This window comes from Esox lucius, chromosome 11 (assembly GCF_011004845.1).
Source record: "Esox lucius isolate fEsoLuc1 chromosome 11, fEsoLuc1.pri, whole genome shotgun sequence".
In the NCBI taxonomy this organism is placed as follows: Eukaryota; Metazoa; Chordata; class Actinopteri; order Esociformes; family Esocidae; genus Esox; species Esox lucius.
This window is the reverse complement of record NC_047579.1, coordinates 40,107,722-40,128,256: the sequence shown is the minus strand read 5'-3', so window position 1 is coordinate 40,128,256 and position 20,535 is coordinate 40,107,722. Positions and strand designations below refer to the sequence as shown.

General features: G+C 43.3%; 1 protein-coding gene across 2 annotated transcripts; it reads left to right on the top strand.

Moving 5' to 3' along the window:
• The first annotated feature begins 2,913 nt into the window (after nt 1–2,913).
• Nucleotides 2,914–19,924, top strand: nr1d1 (nuclear receptor subfamily 1, group d, member 1). Of its 2 annotated transcripts, none has more exons than XM_010874666.3 (7): nt 2,914–3,004; nt 16,570–16,863; nt 17,176–17,409; nt 17,533–18,185; nt 18,300–18,485; nt 18,611–18,821; nt 18,997–19,924. In XM_010874666.3, the coding sequence occupies exons 2-7, from the start codon at nt 16,632–16,634 to the stop codon at nt 19,191–19,193; spliced, it is 1,713 nt and encodes a 570-aa protein (XP_010872968.1). In that variant the 5' UTR covers nt 2,914–3,004; nt 16,570–16,631; the 3' UTR covers nt 19,194–19,924. The 2 variants fall into 2 exon arrangements, with proteins under 2 accessions (XP_010872968.1, XP_010872967.1); XM_010874665.3 differs by lacking the exon at nt 2,914–3,004 and adding an exon at nt 12,686–13,156.
• The last annotated feature ends 611 nt before the right edge of the window (nt 19,925–20,535 follow it).

Here is a 20,535-nt window from a genome sequence, read left to right as displayed (position 1 = left end):
ACCTGTATACTCATTTGATTGGCCTATCCGCAGCGATGGCAATGCGCTCAAATGATTTTGTTACAATTAAAATGCATACAATTCATATTACATAGGCGTGCGAATATACAGGTGCTGTTCATACAATTAGAATATTATCAAAAAATTTATTTATTTCAGTAATTCCATTCAAAAAGTGAAACTTGTATAATGTATACATTAATTCCACACAGACTGATATATTTCAAGTGTTTATTTCTTTTAATTTTGATGATTATAACTGACAACTAATGAAAAACCCAAATTCAGTATCTCAGAAAATTTGAATATTGTGAAAAGGTCCAATATTGAAGACACCTAGTGCCACACTCTAATCAGCCAATTAACCCAAAACACCTGCAAAGGCCTTTAAATGGTCTCTCAGTCTAGTTCTGTAGGCAACACAATCATGGGGAAGACTGCTAACTTGACAGCTGTCCAAAAGACGACCATTGACACCTTGCACAAGGAGGGCAAGACACAGAAGGTCATAACTAAAGAGGCTGGCTGTTCACAGAGCTCTGTGTCCAAGCACATTAATAGAGAGGCGAAGGGAAGGAAAAGATTTGGTAGAAAAAAGTGTACTAGCAATAGGGATACCTTGGAGAGGATTGTGAAACAAAACCCATTCAAAAATGTGGGGGAGATTCACAAAGAGTGGACTGCAGCTGGAGTCAGTGCTTCAAGAATCAACACGCACAGACGTATGCAAGACATGGGTTTCAGCTGTCGCATTCCTTGTGTCAAGCCACCCTTGAACAAGACACAGCGTCAGAAGTGTCTCGCCTGGGCTAAAGACAAAAAGGACTGGACTGCTGCTGAGTTATGTTTTCTGATGAAAGTACATTTTGCATTTCCTCTGGAAATCAAGGTCTCTAAGTCTGGAGGAAGAGAGGGGGGGAACAGAATCCACGTTGCTTGTGTAAAGTCCAGTGTAAAGTTTCCACAGTCAGTGATGGTTTGGGGTGCTATGTCATGTGCTGGTGCTGGTCCACTGTGTTTTCTGAGGTCCAAGGTCAATGCAGCCGTCTAGATTTTTTAGAGCGCTTCCTGCTGCTGACCAACTTTATGGAGATGCATATTTCATTTTCCAACAGGACTTGGCACCTGCACACAGTGCCAAAGCTACCAGTACCTGGTTTAAGGACCATGGTATCCCTGTTCTTAATTGGCCAGCAAACTCGCCTGACCTTAACCCTATAGAAAATCTATGGGGTATTGTGAAGAGGAAGATGCGATACGCCAGACCCAACAATGCTGAAGAGCTGAAGGCCACTATCAGAGCAACCTGGGCTCTCATAACACCTGAGCAGTGCCACAGACTGATCGACTCCATGCCACGCCGCATTGCTGCAGTAATTCAGGCAAAAGGAGCCCCAACTAAGTATTGAGTGCTGTACATGCTCATACCTTTCATGTTCATACTTTTCAGTTGGCCAACATTTATAAAAATTATAATATTTTTTTGGTATTGGTCTTAAGTAATATTCTAATTTTCTGAGATACTGAATTTGGGATTTTCATTAGTTGTCAGTTATAATCATCCCACTTAAAAGAAATAAACATTTGAAATATATCAGTCTGTGTGTAATGAATGAATATAATATACAAGTTTCACTTTTTGAATGGCATTACTGAAATAAATCAACTTTTTGATGATATTCTAATTTTATGACCAGCACCTGTAAAGTCTCTAATGAAAATCGTATTTCTCATTTTGTGGAACGCCCTTCTGTCCTGCCCAAATAAAGCAGGCAATCGGTAGAAAAAATAGCAAAGAAACTCCCTGATGCTGTTTCTGTAAGCTAAGGTATGATGCTGGAGAAAGGTAACCACTATCAAAGTTTAGACAGAGATATGGATTTAAGGACAATTATATAAAAAATCAAGTTTGAGCCGTGTTTTGATAATGCAGAGTTTGCTGACATTTAGTTAGTTTACAAAAACTGGATTCAAATTAATGTAAAAGGAAAAAGCACATAAAAATGACCTTTTATATCTTTGATAATTTTTTTATTACTCATATTTTCGTACTTTTTGTTAATCCAATTTCATGGGATTTATTTAACATTCAAAAAGGGGCAAGACAGCACTGTAAGATCATCCCTTTCAACATTCCATTAATTGTGAAACAATTAAACAATGCCCCCTCGACACAAATCCTTTCCCAAGACGTTTTCATTCAAATAGATTACATTTTGTGTGAAAGCATATTCAATGTTCCTCTTCACTGGTATTAAAATCCGATAATAGAACAGAAATAACGTTCACCGTTCGAGAATTAAACATGCGTTAGAAACTACACTAACAATGTTTTCTGTTTCAAACGGACAACACATTTTGTTGGAGACGCTTCCCTGGTTTACATGAAAACACGTGACGCAGCTGGTCTCTCCCTGCTAATCCGCACTGTCCAACTGTAAAACTAGGTGTTTAGGATTTCAACACATAACTGGTTTGCATTGTACATTAAAAATAAACCATCGGCAGGACCGCTTGGAGTGTGGGTAGCAAAGTAGTCTACTGGTCAAGAGGATCGGCCCAGTTAACGAAAAGTCCTTGAGCAAGACAGTTAACCCTAATTCCTCCTATGTCGTTGCTTTAAAAAATTATGTTATTCTTAGCATACTTACCTGATTAAAAAGAAACACGTGCAAGGACAGAAGATGTCTCAACAATGTAATTGAGACAGGAGTTAGGCCGGGGATGGCCACTAGATGGCACTGCAGGGTTTATTGGTCATCCCAAAAACATCTGAATGAACATTGAAAAGGCTTGACATGTCTGAGGTCAAGGGCGTAGGAGCCGGGAGGGCGGAGGGGATAATGCCCCCCAATATTAGTAACGGGTTAAAGTCCCCCCCCGCCCCCACCTTGTCACGTCTCCGTTGCGACATTAATCCAACATTCTCAGTCATTCTTTCATGACGAGCAGTGTGTGTAGGCTGGCTAAGTGGATTAGTGTAGCTATAAGTTTTGTTTTCACAGTAAGTACAACCTGTATAAACGTCAATACATTTTCATAGCTATAGAACGAGAAAACGTTATAAAATATAAGCTTTCTTCTGCCTAAAATAATTGTGTAGCGACCTCGCTACAATGGTTAGATGTAGTTAGCTAGCTATCTTTATTTTCTAGTTTAATCCAACAAACGTTGCAGTAGCTTGCTTGCTAGAACACTAAGTAGTTCCAATGGGTGAAAAGGTGTTACAGTAGTGGATGATTTGAAAGGAAGAACGCCTGCTAAAATGATTTGCACAATCTCTGTCTTAGCCTTCACTAGAGGGTCTGCAAGTAGCTAACTAAGTAATGGATGACCCACCACCAGTCAAGAATGGAGTGTTAAGTAGCTAAGGTTCTTGGTAACAATCTCCACACAACTGCTGGCTAATTTTTCTTCAGTTTTGATGTTTTGAATCATCTAGATATAGCTAAATTGTGTTCAATATTTGATCATGGTAGGAAAGTGATAGACATAATAAAAACAGGCAAGGAGGGACGGAAAGAGGCCACAAACCAACAGGTAAATCATTGGTAAGTGCCACACCAAGATAGACTGTTGATCTGTTTATCATGTAAATCAATCAGAGTCATTGAATAGGATCTCTGATAAAAGGACAGCAGCTGAATTTGGATTGTACTGTATGTGTTTACTTTCTGCAGAAGAGAGGCTGTCATAACAATAACACTGGTCAGAAAGGTAGGCAGAGCGAGGGAGAGGCCCCAAACCAACAGGTAGGATAGGGAGAAGTATTAATACAAGGCAGTCTATAGGAGCAGATTGGAAAACTTAAAGCTGGACAAACATGCCTGACTGAGATGTTACCAACATCATTGTAGTATTAGTCATTTTAAAAGAAGCGCTCTGGTTACATTATCATCTGTCTGAAATACCTTTCCAACTGAAAAGTTCCACTATGCAAAAGATTCCCACACAGTGTCATTTATCAATGCTAGTTAGGACTATTGCATGTTAAGAAATCACTACTTTCTTAAAGTCAAACTGGAATTTTCACACTGAGCACTTGAGTCCCATCAACACCCGCAAGGCGTCGGTACAGAAAGGCAAAACATTTTGGTGGTAACTTTCTTTTTGCTACAACCTTCCCAGACATAATGAGTATTGAAAGCCAGTTTTGTAGAAACAATTATCGCCCCTAATATTTTCAACCAGACTACCTCTGAGCAAAACTGTCGGTCGCACTGGTCCTATTTGCACTTCATTGATCAATAATGCCAACGCCTTTTTTAACCAGAGCATGTCTATATCTAACGTAGTCATGGACAAAGATAATCAAACTAGAAGTGGATTCTAGAAGTGGATAAACACATAGAACTACATATTAAATAGGCATTTTGGTGAATACATTAACATTCATACTGTATTCACACTGTAGCCAATATCAGAGTCACTCCTACGCCCTTGTCTGAGGTACCAAGTAGACTGTGCAGGACTGGTCACACCGTAACTCATTTGGAACCAAATCATTTGGACAATGCCAGATGTTATTATGTCCTAAATCAAGACACCAAAATTTGGGATTTGACATGAAACAAAACATTTGGTAAACTTGACTTTCATAATAAAAATTAATAGACATCGGTTTGTGTTGGTAATATAATACACATTTTCGGTTTGTGTCGGTTGGTGGCCATTGGTAAATACGGTGTTGTATCACATAGGCAGGGCTTACACATGTGCACTAATAAAGATATGAAAAGATCTGATTGGCCAAAATATCAATTAGTAAAACAAGCTTGAATTGGGCTGCCAGTGTAAACAGGATAACTATTGTACAATAATAACAGGAATGAAGATCATAACCTGTATACCTACATTTATATTTAACATTTACTATAGATGTTTAACCATTCCAATTGAAATTAGCTCCCAATGCATCTCAGTAAATAGGAAAGAGACATAGAAATGGAAAGGCCATGCAAGGCCATTTTCACAATCAGGACATCATGAAATTAAGATGGGAGAAAAAGTACAGTTGCATTTTTGGGGGGAATTTGTACTGAATACAGTGGTTTCTATATAAAATAGCCATGTTCTACTCTAAAACCTTCAGAAATTATATATTTATTAGCATAAGCATGCATGAAAAAGCATTTATTGCTATAAATAACTGTATTATCACTTTTATATATATTTTTTTTTTACGTTAAAGCCTTATGCTAAAATGTATTTAACTTTTTTTGCCTCATCACTCTACACACAATGCCCCATAATAATCAAGCAAAAACATTTTTGCAAATATATTTTTGAAATAAATCCAGAAATATCAGTGGATAGTAACCATAGCAGCATGTGTATAGTGTGGGTGTGCCATTGCTATAAGTGTGAGCGTAGAGTTTAGGTTGTCAAGTTTGACAAAAGTCATGTTTGACTATAACTTCATGTGGTTAATCTTTCATTTGGCAGCCCTGTTTAAAAGCTACCAGTGGTGCAGGCGTTGAACTGTTTAGGTATCTGGGGCGCCCATGCCAAAAACTCTGGGGGCACAAGAGGCTCTGACATGCTCTCTTGCAAGCTTCCTACCCTCATCACTTCAGCCGTGTCAGTTTGAATGGGGGCTCCTTTGTGTCACAGACTATGAGGGACGGCTGGTTCTCCTGGCAACACAAGCCGGGTTTCCGACATCCTCCTCTCCCAGTAGACGTGACCAGACCTCTCACTGTCATGTCACCGGCAAACTTGATGATGGTGTTGTTGGAGCTGTGTGTTGCCAGGCCATCGTGAATGAACAAGAATGGAAAGGGACTAAGCGCCCCCCCCCCCACCCACCCACCCCAAAGGGGCCATTTGTTGAAAGAGATTGTTGCAGACATGTTGTTGCCTACTCTCACAGTCTGTGGACGGCCCATCGGGAAGCTAGTTGGTGGCACAGATTGCTTCAGGGAGAGGATTTCCGTGCAGGCACATGCGTTTGGATACATCTGCACATGCTTTGAGCACAGGCTTACGAAGAGTGCAATCATAGTCGTCTGGAACAGCAGTTGCTCTCAAGGACGGATTTGCCGGATTTGTTCCCCCACTCCTTAAAAGCAGCGGATCTGACATTTAGCTCAGCACAGATTATGTGCTACTAAGGCTTTTGGTTTGGAAATGCTCATGTCGTCCCTGAAGGTACAATGTACAATCTATGTGTTTAAGGAAGCCATTGACTGAATGCCCACATTATCCAGTCATTGTTTGCCAAACAGTCCTCTAATTTAGAATCTGGGGTCAAAGAAAAAGCAAAGAAACTCCACTAAAACAAGGAATAAAAATGTTGTTTGATGCTCTGCAATTACTCCAATTAGGCTAATCCATCAACTAAATGCTATCTGCATTTTTTGGCCATTTCGTGTCCCCTGTCATCAAAACCAATCACTTTTAAACCTGGAATTTCATTGCTAACTGAGGTATGATAGTGACTGTACTAGGGGTGGACCAAATAAGGGAAACACCAGATGAAAAAAGGGAGCTACTCTGAAGTGACTAAATCACAATTACAAACGCAGGTTTTAGGTTAATTGCCAATTAGCTGTACATACTCTATAAGACCAAAACGATGTGGACACCCGACAATCACACCCAAATGAGCTTGTTGGACATCCCATTCCTAAAGCCTGGGAATTAATGTGGATGTGGCCTCCCCTTTGCAGCTATAACAGCCGCCACTCTTCTGGGAAGGCTATTCGCAAGATTTTGGAGTGTCTCTGGGGGAATTTGTGCCCATTCAGCCAAAAGAGCTTTTGTGTGGTCTGGCGCTGATGTGGGACGAGAAGATCTGGCTCGCAATCTCTTCCAATTCATCCCAAAGGTGTTTAATGGCGTTGAAGTCAGGGCTCTGTGCAGGCCACTCAAGTTCATTCACACCAACCTTGTCAAACCATGTCTTTATGGACTGCGCTTTGTGCACAGAGGCAGTCATGCTGGAACCGGAAAGGGCCTTCCCCAAACTGTTGCCACAAAGTTGTAAGCACCCAATTGTCTTTAATGTCTTTGTATCCTGTAGGAATTAAGATGCATTAAGATGACCCTTCACTGGAACTAAGTGGCCACGCCCAAACCCAAAAAGCCCAGCCCCTGACCATTATCTCTCTTCCACCAAATTTTGCAGTAGGCACTATACCGGTAGGTAGCGTTCTCCTGGCACCTCTGACTGCCAGATAGTGAAGCGTGATTTGTCACTCCAGTGAACAAACTTCCACTGTTCCAGGTTCCAGTGGCGGTGTGCTTTACACCACTGCAGCCGCGCTGGCATTGCACCTGTTGATGTAAGGCTTGTGTACAGCTGCTCGGCCATGGACACCCATTTCCTTAAGCTCCCGACGCACAGTTATTGTGCTCATGTTGCTTCCAGAGGCAGTTTGGAACTCTGTGGTGTGTGATGCAACAGATGATTGACGATGTGCTACATGCTTCAGCACTCGGTAGCCCTGCTCTGGTTTTTGTGTGATCTACCGCTTTATTGCTGGGCTGTTGTTGCACCTAGAAGCTTCCACTTCACAATTATAGCACTTTCAGTTGACTGCGGCAGATCTAGTAGGGCACAAATTTCACAAACTTACTTGTGGTAAAGGTGGCATTCTATGACAGTGCCACGTTTAAACTCACTGAGCTCGAGTACAACCCATTGTAATGGTATGAGCAGCCATCTTGTGGGAGTCATTGGTTTCCATGACTTCTCTACATGGTTGTACAGCCATGGAGTATCATGTCATTTTACAGGACCAGGTGTCCCCTATGGTAATAATGCCCCCATTCACACTGCAAGACAAACTGTATGAACTCCAGGATGATGTCAGTCGCCCTCTTGGCCTTCCAAATCACCAGGTCAGGACATAATTTAACCTTTATGGGACATCCTGGAGCACCAAGTGATTTCCACATCCTTCCTCCCCCAAAGTACTGCTGATGTTTTTTTCTTAAAGAATGGTGCAACATCCCACTACACACAGTTCACGACTTGTATGACAGCTTTCCAAGAAGGACTGGAGTTGCTCTGAAGGCAAAGCGTGGCCCTACTTCTTATTTGGTTGTTTATATTAAAATATTGTTAGGTGTTTTTGTTATTTTGTCCACCCCCTGTACATATAAATTATGTGTATATAAAGTTAAAAAAAAACACATCCAGGCCAAAATTGGTAAATAAGAAAAAATTATTTGGTTCATTGCAAAAGTCTTGCACTGCATCTTGAACTGAGGTTTTTTGTGTGTGTGTACATCAACAAATTAACTTCATTCTGTTTGTCAAGTGACATTCAGGTTTAACGACTTTATTTAAGAAACTCTTATGCATATAGGCCTATGGATAATACTACTTAAACCGCAATAAAACAACATCCAGATATGATTCATATTTTATATAAGTTATGACTAATATTAGAAAAAAATCCATAAAGAAAGAAAAAAAAATCCTGTGATGCCATTTCATTTCTCTGCGGCTTATTTACGATGTGTTTGATGTTGATTGACTGATGCTATACTTTAAGTGCATTTTATCCAAGAAAATAGAACAGGCGATCAGCTCCCACTGAAGTGGCCCTTTTGCACTCCACTCCATCCTTCCGTGGTAATAGCGCTCCCTCACGTGGAGAGGCCCGGTGACCACCGTATCCGCCGCAGTGTTCATTAGTGACGACACTCCTCTCTCACGCTCCCGGGCTTGCAAAGCGGTTGTATGTTACAGCGCTCACATGGCGCAACCTGCGCTGCGACAATAGCGTATGTGCACCTTATAAAAAATATATTGATGCAGTAAGAGAAATTACGTTTTCTATTTATAGATTTCTCGCGAATACTGATGAGCTCTGCTGCTGTGTTTTGAGATTATTCCATGTCACTGTTTAGTGTGAAAGGATTTTTTTCCTGTGTTTGTGCTCTGCATAGTGTGGCAGAAATACTTTGATGTTTTTTTGGAATTAATGCGATATATTTTTATGCCTAAGATTAGTGAATAAGAAAATAAGTTGTCAAGCTGTTGTGAAATGTCTAAAACTAAATGTGCTTATAATGCTTTGTGCGTTGGATATGATCAGAAAATATTACTAGATGGAGTAATTTGTAAAACGTGTATCGTCAGCATATGAAAAGTTTGATTCCAAGAAAAAAGCGACAAAACGTAATATTTGCATTTTTGGCACTAGCCTATAGGCATTAACAATATCGCCCAATGTCTGCTAGCGTCCTCGAGCCGCACTTGCCGTGGATGTACTGAGTCACGCGGACAGTAGGTCAGGAGGCGGTTAACCTGACGTTGCAGAAAGCCTCGCTTTGTGACCTACTTACTTCAGTCGTTTCTTTACTGAGAAGATAGTTGAAATTGTACAATACGCTTACCCAAACGGTATATTTCACAATTAAATGTTTATACGATCCAAAATTAAAGCGTATTGGAATGTAGGCCTACATTAGACATTAAATGGATAGAAAAGAAAGGTAGTAATGTCAGATCGTGGAATTGATTTATTTGTTGGTCTTATGGGATGCTTATAAACTTTTTCTTATAAACGTAATCCAACCAAGGCTAGATAAATAGAGACGGAACTACTGCAGCATGCGTGTTGATGACACAGAAGGACTTTCTCACGAGGACCCACACGCGGGCACCGCGGGTGACGCGCTTGATAATCAGAGCGTGTGGCATGGATAGGTCGACACAAAAAACCCTTGAAGCTAAAAGGCACAATATATGACACGCTGCTTATCCGGTTGACCTTAAAGGTGATACTCATACCCTACATACATGGCAACATTATTTCTATGGTATAGAGTAGTACAGCATCAAGCCTGTGAAAGCCTGTGTGATGGTCATGTGCCATATGAATAATTAATTGAGAATTATGAATTATCAAATTATGTCCTCATTTTATTTATGTTATTGTAATAGCGGACAAAAAAGTACCCCACCCTCTCATCCCCAAATACTGAGTTTGGTAACTTGGTCTTTGCTTCAGTATCATCTCCTCTCCGAGGTGTTTTTTGAGAGTTAAATTGTTTCTACTGATTCTAAATCGCTTTTCTACCCCAAATTATGAAATAATGTATATTTCAGTTCATGCGGTCGGGTGGGACACGTCAGATAGACACGTTGGGTGTCCAATAGGTATGCAAAGCAGCGGTGACCGGTAGAAAGAGGTCAGTACAGGATAAACTGTTGCCAATCCGAAATTGAGCGAGTGAAAAGGCATTACAAATACGTCTTACTGTGTGTTTTGTGTCATCCAAGGGCCCCTTTCCCCCGCGTAAAAGACAGTGCCAAGCAAATACAATTTGATAATGTTCCCCATTATGTTTTTTTGGTTTGAGAACGCACAACGACTTGTTCCTTTTCAATACAGACACCTTCTGTTAATCGTCAGTAGGCCTATTTTAAGGATTATAAAATGTTATTATAGGTCACCCTACTTCGCATTCAATTTGAAAATGGTTACTGTTTCAAAGTTTGCAGACCTACGCATGTAGCCTAATTTCATTTGTAACAATTGCCATCTTCTAGAACGACGACACAGACATCATGAATCGGCAAGCCTTAATGTGTCACCCAACCACATCAACAGCACATCAAAACCTTAGTGTTGAGTGATTTGTCTCATTGTCATGTACAAATATCAGTTTGGACCGCTTCAATATGTAGCCTGACTTTGTTTGATGTTCCCACACATCTTACCGAAAATATCGAAAAATGCTAGGCTGTATACCGTAAAAACAACGTTAGGTTATATCAATAACACGTTTCCTTTTCGAAAGTTCATTAATCTGAGTGGGTCAAAACATCCAAGGCAACGACGAGCTAGTTATTATGACTCATGCGCGCGCCCCGCTGTCTCGTGGTGGCGGGCCAGGTAATAACGTGATGAGCAAACGTGACGAAAACAACACTCCCTTATCCTAGCGAACGGAGTCTATCTCTTGATGACGCCCCCCCCCTCCCTGACATGCAGAGAATAAAAAACATCCGCGTTTTGACGTGTCACAAATGCACACAGAAAAACAAACCTAATGCATTCTATGCTCCAAACAGCAACACTTGCTATTTCTAAAAATTCCAACGCACCCCGAAAGAGGTAGAAAATGTATAGTCACCGTTCAAGCAATGTGCACTTGTTAATGACGGCATAATAAACTCCAATCCTCCATGTAATGCCATTATCCATGATAGAACGCATGAAGTCAAATGTGACCGCGCTGTAAGAAAATGAAATGTAATATTAGTGTGTTGGTCTGCTCCACAGGCTCGCTTGCTCGCGTGATCAAATTATTCCTTGCTATTGCTGAGCAATATGCAATTAATCATATTGTTCCACGTGTCAACGAACACCAAAATGCACAATGTCTATAGTTAACTCAGACAAACGACTTCGACTCCCCTTTTCTGTGCCTTACCGCACCTGCTGCGCAGCGGGAATTTTAATAATTAGGAATTATAAATACTTTCAATTTAGATACGTGACCGTAGCTCTGGGTGGCAAAAGCTTTCCTGTGTGATGACCTTATTCAGTCTAATGGGCAATATTTTAGAGTTTGAGGGATAGAATGGGGGAGGTATGAAAGGTGATCCAAGTTAAAGGCCAACATTGAGCGCAATGCGCAGCCCACCAAAACTAGTGCACGAACCTGGTTTGCCTGGTTTAAATATAACAAAAAGCACGTGTTGTTGTTAACAGTTGATATCCAACCGAGACCAAGGTCGATGTACTTTTCTGCTCGTCACGCTCTCACAGTCTCCTGACCTGATTGCGGTTCTGCCGGAAAAGATTAAGCAAAGCTTACTGTTCACGGTGATACCTGCTTCACAACAGGTAGTATACATAATTTGTCCCGCCATTAAAACGGGAATCGCTCTGTAATCTTGATAAATTAACTAATCCCACAGTAAAACATTACAGCCTCAACCAGGGATTTCATATGCTAAAGTTAACCGTAAGATTCTTGATGACCACATTTTCCAGTTTAGCAGTTTGTAGCCCATTTTGTTCGCATCCTGCAGTCGGGGGGATACCGATCACATATCACGATACTGCCCTCCTCACATATTTTGTTACAAATCTAACAACGAATTGGTCTTTGTAAAAGTTTGTGTACTTCTTGTCGAGATCATTCGTTTCCAGCTCATGTACACACTAGTTTCCACTACTCATCAATATTAGGCTACCCCTCCAAGGTAGACCAAAAATGTGCACTATTTAGAGGATGGTTGAAACATGCGCCGTGGCGTTGCTCAATTTCCTTTAAATACTGCGCATATAGTATGTACCATATTAGATTAGATTCACGTTTATTGTCGTAGAACAGTTCAACTACATAACAACGAAATGCATTTTACGTCTAACCAGAAGTGCAAATAGAAGAGTGCAGAAAAATGTAGAGGTTTAAGTATATGTATATATAAGTGGAATGTAGGCTATATTTGTGCAATTAATTCAAATGCATTATATATGGCAGTACTAAATGTGCAGTGGAAATATCTCTAAATTGTGTAAGTATAGTGGAAATATATATCTCAATTAAACAACTTCACGTTTAAAGACTCCGCTAGCGCTTTTTCCAAATAAAAAAACTACAAATCCCATTTTCGCGGGAGGAGTTACTATGTCCACGTGCGCATATATTGTTTTTAAGACGCTGTAGATGTGTTTGGAGAAAAAGTGTGTCACTGGGGCACGAGGCACTCCCCCGGGTCACATGGTCCCGTTTTCAGCCGCGTGCAGGAAGGCGCGCGTCCCAGTTTCGTTCCTAGCGATGAGGGAGGGAGAGCAAAACCAGGCCGAGTGGCAAACTGCGGTTCAGACTTATGCAGATAGAGCCAGAGATCGTTGAAGAGCTGCGTTTATTCTTTCACTGACATTGCTTTAGGATATGTGGTCCACACTACAAAGAAACTTGCTTCGTTACAAATAAAACCTTTGCTACAGCGTATCAACCTCGGTTACACATATTTGACTGTTTTCGAACGCAAATAAAGCCAAAATTATATCGTTGTAACCAAGAACATATTTTAAGGGTAGACCGGCATTTTGCTAATAAACCTTATCAGAAGGGAAATAAACCTTTCCGAAGTGGGTTTCGATTTTCAACGATATCTGCATGACTCTTTTGGAACTCAGGATGACAACGGCAATGGACACAAATAATAACAATACGGGTAAATATTAGGATTTATTTGGTCGTGCATATGGTGTGTTTTACTAATATTGTTTAGGCAACCTGGCATAGTGGCAGTCTCTTGAAGCTATGTAGTAAGGTTGTAGTTAATCAGTCTGTGATGCGTAAATATTTTTGATTAATTATAGACACTTTCGGATACGGGGACTTGGCTAATGGAACGTTTAGATTGGTGATGTTCATTTTGTCCTTGCAGATCTATAGCCTACTTCTCATTCCGAACGTCAGTCCACAGTTGATGAGTCTTGATGTGTTCCCACCGTGCTAGTTATTAACAATATTTCACTGACGAGTGTGTGTAATCATTACTGTAGTCTATGGGTGTTTACACCTACAGTTCGACTTTGTCGTAGTCATGGTCGGTTACTGACTGACTAACAGCAAAACAGAGATTTGAAATAGCCGTTTCATTTGTAGGCCTACATTTCTTTAAATGTGTTTCGTAATGTTGGATTCTAGCCTCTTAAAAATCTTTCTGTTACTTCAAGAAATTGTCACGCACGGAGTGCGGAGTAAGTTGATCTGGAAGCTTCTGAAATGTAAACTGTTGATGTGAAGTTGTACACTTTTAAAAAATTACATAGGCTACACATAAACTATAAATTGATTGTATAGCCTACTTGTGATAGAACAGTGCAAATTACATAGGCCTAGTGTTAAAAAAAAGTTCGGGAAACTAGGTCAGGTGTAGGGACATCCCTCTCATGCAGGCATCCACGCATGTTTTAGCCCAATTCACATGTACCGCCAAGCTAGCCATGTGCGTTTTGTTTTCATACAGTCCTACGCAGCCCTCCATTGGTACGGAGCGTAAGCTCATTACATAAATTCTCGTCGGAGTGGTGAGGGCGACTTGGATGCCATGTGCGCGCTTCTATTGGATAATAGACCTGAAGAGGGTTTGCGATTCATTTTGGTCAGCATCCATTCCGTGTTTGAGGAGATACATAAATGTAATGTGTAAGGTAACATGACTGATTATTTCTGACATAGCCTAACTAGACAAGCATAACTGGGATATTTTATATACATTTTCATTATTTATCACTATCATTATGTTATTAATATTATGGCAAAGCAATAGGTCTATAAAGCATTCAAATGGTTTGAGAAAAAAGTACTACAGAAAATAATATATTGTTCCAAAATAGCAATCGGAAAATGGATAACTGCACCCCTATCCATCAAGCGATCATCAAGTATGCTTTAATTAGGAATATTTAGCGAGTATTTTGCTGGAATGCATGTTATTGTGTAAGTACCATGGATAGCGCCGGAACAGGCGGGTGGGAACGTGAGGTTGTCCTAGAAAAATGGGTGTGTACAAAGGGCATGTCTTGCGCAGCCCGTCTCGTTGCCAGTCGCGTTGAACACACTGATGTCGGAGGCCCGGCACGTTGCGTAGGGGCGTGACTAAAATGTACTTCTTTCAGCCCACACGAGTGCTGTTCCTCGAGAGACACGAGTCTGCAGCATAACTTGTATTATGCTGTGGCTTCCCCACGCGTCGTTTTTAATGTACTACTTTATTCCTTTAAAAAAAACTCAGTTTGAATGTGTACGAGAGTGAATGCTGATCATCGCTAATTTAGACGTTTTCACTATTAAATCTATATCAATACGCAGTGCTTAAATATTGTTTCCCGCTTTCACAGTTGTGTTTCGAATGGCAGGTTGTTGATTTTGATAAAAGAAGCAATCTTATTTTCCACACTCTGATTTATTACTGTGGTTAATGCATTCTTTCGAGATAGCAGGGAGGCAGGTAGATAGGGAGCTGGAGACATGATAATGTGAAAAGAGAGGGAGGAGCCTTGGTACTACAGCATCAGAAGCACCAGTCAGTGCACGTGTAGATGTTGTGGTGACAGCTATCACAGTGACCCGATGACCTTATGTTCCCTTCCACAGTGGATTATGTAATCTCCTCCAAGATTGGCTGGGTCAACTCAGATTGTTTTGAATGTCTCATGTAGAACCGAACAGGTCAGACAGACCTCACTATCTCACTGCAAGGACAATCAGGGAATTGGAATTCAGCCTGTTTAAAATGTCAGGCATTCAGCACATAAGGATAGTTTAGTTCTGTTGAGCGCAGAATAATGATGGCATTATTCAATATGCCCTACCCAAAATATGACGGACAGCCAGCCATGAAGGCAAGGACATAATATCATGAAGATACTCTTCAAGGACATTATCAATGAATGTCCTAGAAAGGTATCCAAGCCTCCTCACAATAACAGCATATCTACTTTCAACGTCTTTTAACAGCATAATATCCGCTAACAATAACAGCGTTATCTATTAACAATATCTGTTAACCATATAATATCTGCTAACAACACCAGTTTATCAGGCCCTGGAACATAGGTTAATTAGAGTCAATGGTAAGTGCAGAATATCTCAGGCACGTGTTTTAGGTTCGGGCATTCAGCAGGGAGACTGTGTATGACGAAGGGCGGGGCGCATATTTAAAAGTGATCAGCTGTTCACTGTAGCCGTGTGCCCTGGGCCAGAGTCAGCATGTGGGGACGACCAGCTGTGGCTGAAGTCATCCTCGGACAGAACCCGGAATTAGCTTTCACAGCAGGGGAAACTGAGACAGAAGGATTAGAAAAATAAGGAGAGAAAAAAGAAAGGTAAGAAGGGAGTATGAGAACAGGGCCGGGGGGAGGGGGGGCTGAGAAAAACGGCAGGATGTTTCGAGGAGAGAGTTAAAAGGGAGACTTGCAGGGAAAGCAGGCCAAGTTAAAGTTGTCCGGGGGGTTTCTAAATCCACTGGTGCGGGTGGCCGTCTGCCCAGGAAGTCCTTAACAGTAGCAGCTCTGTCTGTGCCTTCTGTCACTGTTTTACTCCTTCCATTAAGTGAAACAGTGCTCTGTGGGACCGGTGATGTTCTCTCGATGTTCTCTCGTAACTCAGACAGAACAATATGGGCCTTATGGCCTCCCGAGAGCGCCCCCACTGTGGTTGGGGTTTCTGTGTTGGGAACAGGAGTGGTCTTTCCTGCCAACATTTCTTGGAAAGGCGTGTTCTTTTCCAGCCGCTTGGTCTTCACACGGACTGTCCCAAGCCATCCTGTTTCCATGGTTACCCGAAAACTGCCTCGGGGTCCCTTGCATAATTGTCCCTGGCCACGGTTGACACGTTTGAAATGTGCAAATGCACAGACGCAGCCGCCCCCTTGTGTTTGGCAGTGAAAATAAATGGGCACAGTTCCAGTTCTAATCAGTGGGTTTCCCTGCCAGCGTCCTCTGTGTTCAGGGCCATTGGTCCTCATGCCCTGCTTTGATCACAACGATTAGAGTCACAAAGCAGCCCTGAATATCTTTACAACCAAAACCCTTACACCCATTCTAACAAGTCGTTCTCTCTCTTTTTGTCCGCCAGGGGGTGTAATCTCCTACATCGGCTCCAGCAGCTGCTCTCCCTGTCGGACTAGCCCGGTCTCCATGTACAGTGAGAACTCCTTTGGGGCCTCCTTCCCGCCCTCCCCCAATGGCTTCCAGGGGTATCAGAGCTCTTCCAACCCCTATCCCAGCAGTGGGAGCTCCAGCTCGGGCTCCTCTAATGGTGATGACGGCAACTCCTCTTCTGGTTCTGGAGGATCTCCAAGACCCAGGGGTCGTAGCGAGGACAGTGTCTCACGCTGCTCTCCCAGCAAGTCTGTGGCAAACCTTACCAGTAAGTGGACCACCATGATGTATTAATCTGGAGCAGAGCTGCCCAGTCCTTTTCCCGTAGATATACCGTCCTCAGCTCCACAGTAATTTAGCACACTTAATTATATTAATTAGCATCATCAACCCCTGAGCTACCGGAGTCAGATATGTTATGTCAGGGTTGGAGTGCAAACCAATAGGATGTCAGGTCTCCATTAAGAGGGTTGGGCAGCCCCGCTCTAGTGCATCCCATATGACCGCTCCCGGAAATCCAATGTGCAGCGCTGTACTTCTGGAGCTCTAACTCATTCTCCATCCTTTCTTTAAATTGCAGAACTGAACGGGATGGTGCTGCTGTGTAAAGTGTGCGGAGACGTGGCCTCGGGGTTCCACTATGGAGTCCACGCATGCGAGGGCTGCAAGGGGTTCTTTCGGCGCAGTATTCAGCAGAACATCCAGTACAAAAAGTGCCTGAAGAACGAGACCTGCACAATCATGAGGATCAACCGAAATCGCTGCCAGCAGTGTCGGTTCAGGAAGTGTCTGTCTGTGGGCATGTCCCGTGACGGTAAGCAGAGCGCAGGATGCTAATACAGGGTACACACAAAGTCTCAAAATTGCTGGTGTCTTGCGATCTCTACCGTGCGAGGATCCGTTCAATAGACACTCATCCCTTCTTCTTTCCTTCCAGCTGTTCGCTTTGGCAGAATACCTAAGCGTGAAAAGCAGCGCATGCTCGCTGAAATGCAGAGCGCCATGAATAACATGAACAACATGCAGAATGAGTTCCAGTTGGCCAGCCTGACCCACAACTCTCCCCCCTCTCCACCCTCCTCCTCCTCGCCCTGCCCGGGTCAGACCGTGGCACCTCAGCCTATGCCCGCGGCCCCTCCACCTTCTCCTCCAGCCCAGTCCCCGGCGTCCCCTCTGCCCCCGCCGTCCACCCGAAGCCCACCCCTGTTGGCCAGCTCTCCGCCACTGTGCCCCAGCCCCGGGGTGGACTGCACCATAACGGCCATCGCCCGGGCGCACCACGAGACCTTCGTCTACGCCCACAACAAACCTGGCGAGCCTAGGCAGCAGCGTAACGGAGAGGCGGACAACCGGGGCTCCAACCAATGTCCCGCCGGCTACCACCAGAACGGTGTGAACACAATCTTCCACCACAACAACAATGTGGCCGTCCGTGACCACGGCATCCAGGCCACGCCCGACAGCCAACACCCAAGCAATGGCAGGTGCTTCCACAACAGCAACCTGTTTGCGAGCCACCAAGGCAGTGAGACCACCAGCTTCCCCCGGAGGCAGAACTGCTCGTGGAAAAACCACAAGGACATCCTGCTGGTGAGCAACGGAACTGAGCAGCGACAAGACCTTAATGCTAAAGTTCCTCTGTGGACGATGATCCTAGTGTGTAGAAAAGAACAATGCTAAGCGCAATTCTCCTCTCTCCTCCAGGCATGCCCAATGAATATGTGTCCCCAAGCTGACCCCAACAAGACACCCCAGGATATCTGGGAGGACTTCTCGCTCAGCTTCACCCCGGCCGTGCGCGAGGTAGTGGAGTTCGCTAAGCACATCCCAGGGTTCAGCGAACTCAGCGAGAATGACCAGGTCACTCTGCTCAAAGCCGGCACATTTGAGGTAGGTTTCCACGGGAATGTGCATGAACAGACTTCACGTGACCCCGCCCAAACAAACTGGATGCGCTGCACATAAAATACACTGACTAGCCAAAAACTGACTTCCCCTCCTTGTTTCCATCACAGGTGTTGATGGTGCGCTTCGCCTCCCTCTTTAACGTGAAGGAACAGACTGTCACTTTTATCTCCGGCACCACCTACAGCCGGGATGCCCTGAGGGCCATGGGCATGGGAGGCTTGCTGGGAACCATGTTTGAGTTCAGCGAGAAGCTCAGTGCCCTGGAGCTCACAGCGGAGGAGCTGGGCCTCTTCACCGCAGTGGTGCTGGTTTCTGCAGGTAAAGACATTGTGACATCCAACGCCTTAATGTCAACAGCTATCTAAGCCTTCAGATTTACAGTGCGCTGCTGCTGGCAAATCATAATGACGCTTCAACCTGACTCGCTGTCATAGCATAGCATTGGTCCATGCTAATTTGGAAAATAACCTGGCGACACTCTCTCCCCTCTCAGATCGCTCAGGCATTGAGAACGTCAACTCGGTGGAGCTGCTTCAGGAGTCCCTGATTCGGGCGCTACGTACACTGGTTGGCAAGAGCAGCCCCTGCGACTCCTCCCGCTTCACCAAACTGCTACTCAAGATGCCCGACCTGCGCACCCTGAACAATTTGCACTCGGAGAAGCTACTGTCCTTCCGTATCGACGCGTGAGGAAGTCACCACGGAACACCGGAGAACCGTCAGGCCTCAACGTCCGTCTACACCTCACAGATTGGTGGTTGGGCTAGGGGCTGGGGCAAGTTAGGGGAGGTGCCCTGTTCAGGGACACCCGCCTCCAGATTTGCGCCAATGTGTGCATCAGTCTTTGGCACTGCCGAGAGACACAGTTGACAGCCGAAAGGGGTGGGGCCCACAGACCAATGGGGACGAGACAACGCCGCTCGCCAGACAATAGGGAAGGGTAAGGGCCAGCCACCAACCACAGGAGGGCCACTAGAGACAAGTCCCACGGCCCCCTCTGCACCAGTTGGACTGATGGGCCAGAGACCATATGTTGGTTGAACTGAACCAAAACCAGCATGGGGCTTTACAGCCCCACATTCCCAGCTAAGCCTGGGGGATCTTCAAACAGGCTGCTGTATGCATATTAAACCATCCTGTTTTAACATGTAAATAATCTGTCATTCATGTGCAGTGTTTCTACACTTGATTCCTAATACAAACCGAGTTTGTACACATGTAAATGTCTTCAAATGTCAATACTTGAAATGTATGGGAAAAGTATATTTTTTGTTATGATGAAATAAATTGCAAAGTTAGAAATGTGACAGCATAAATGTATGACATTTAAATTGAGCGTGCGCATATGAAAAACAATATCCAGAACTGCATTTAAAAAATGTTTTGCATTACAGAGGCATTATAAACCGAACATATTTAAATTCCTGTGTCTTTTTCTTGAATACTGACCTTGATACTGTACTTTAAGTGGTTTTGTCTTGTTTCAAGTTTATTAAACTCACATTACAGCAGATGTTGTGAAAGCAGCAAAATAAGTTTAAAATAACTCTTCCATAACAGGAGATGTAGTCCACACAATTATATATTGGCCGTCCAGGACCAACACTCACTCCTGCCATAGGCTGGCGCGCCATGGCTGGAGGTCAGGTCTGTAGTCAGCCTACTTGATGATCTAGTCTGGGTTGAGGGAAGGTGAGGTCAGGAAGACACCATATATCCTGACCACCTGGAGTCGGCTCTTCAGGAAGTCAAGCACCCAGCTGTGCAGGGCCACGGCTGCTTGCAAGCTACTTGGCAAGCAGTGAGGGCAGCGTAGCGTTAACCCTTGTGCGCCCCTCAAATGTACCACCCTTTGGACAACTTTGTGGACAAAAATGTACACGTACAATAAACTGACATAAAATATTTATACATTAATATTTCTTCCAGCTTTTTTTTTCATAAATCTCTTAAACAACTTGAAACCTGCTCAAAACAACCTAATTTTCAGGATTTTAACCCTTTAAATACCAGCTTGATTGTTTGAATTACC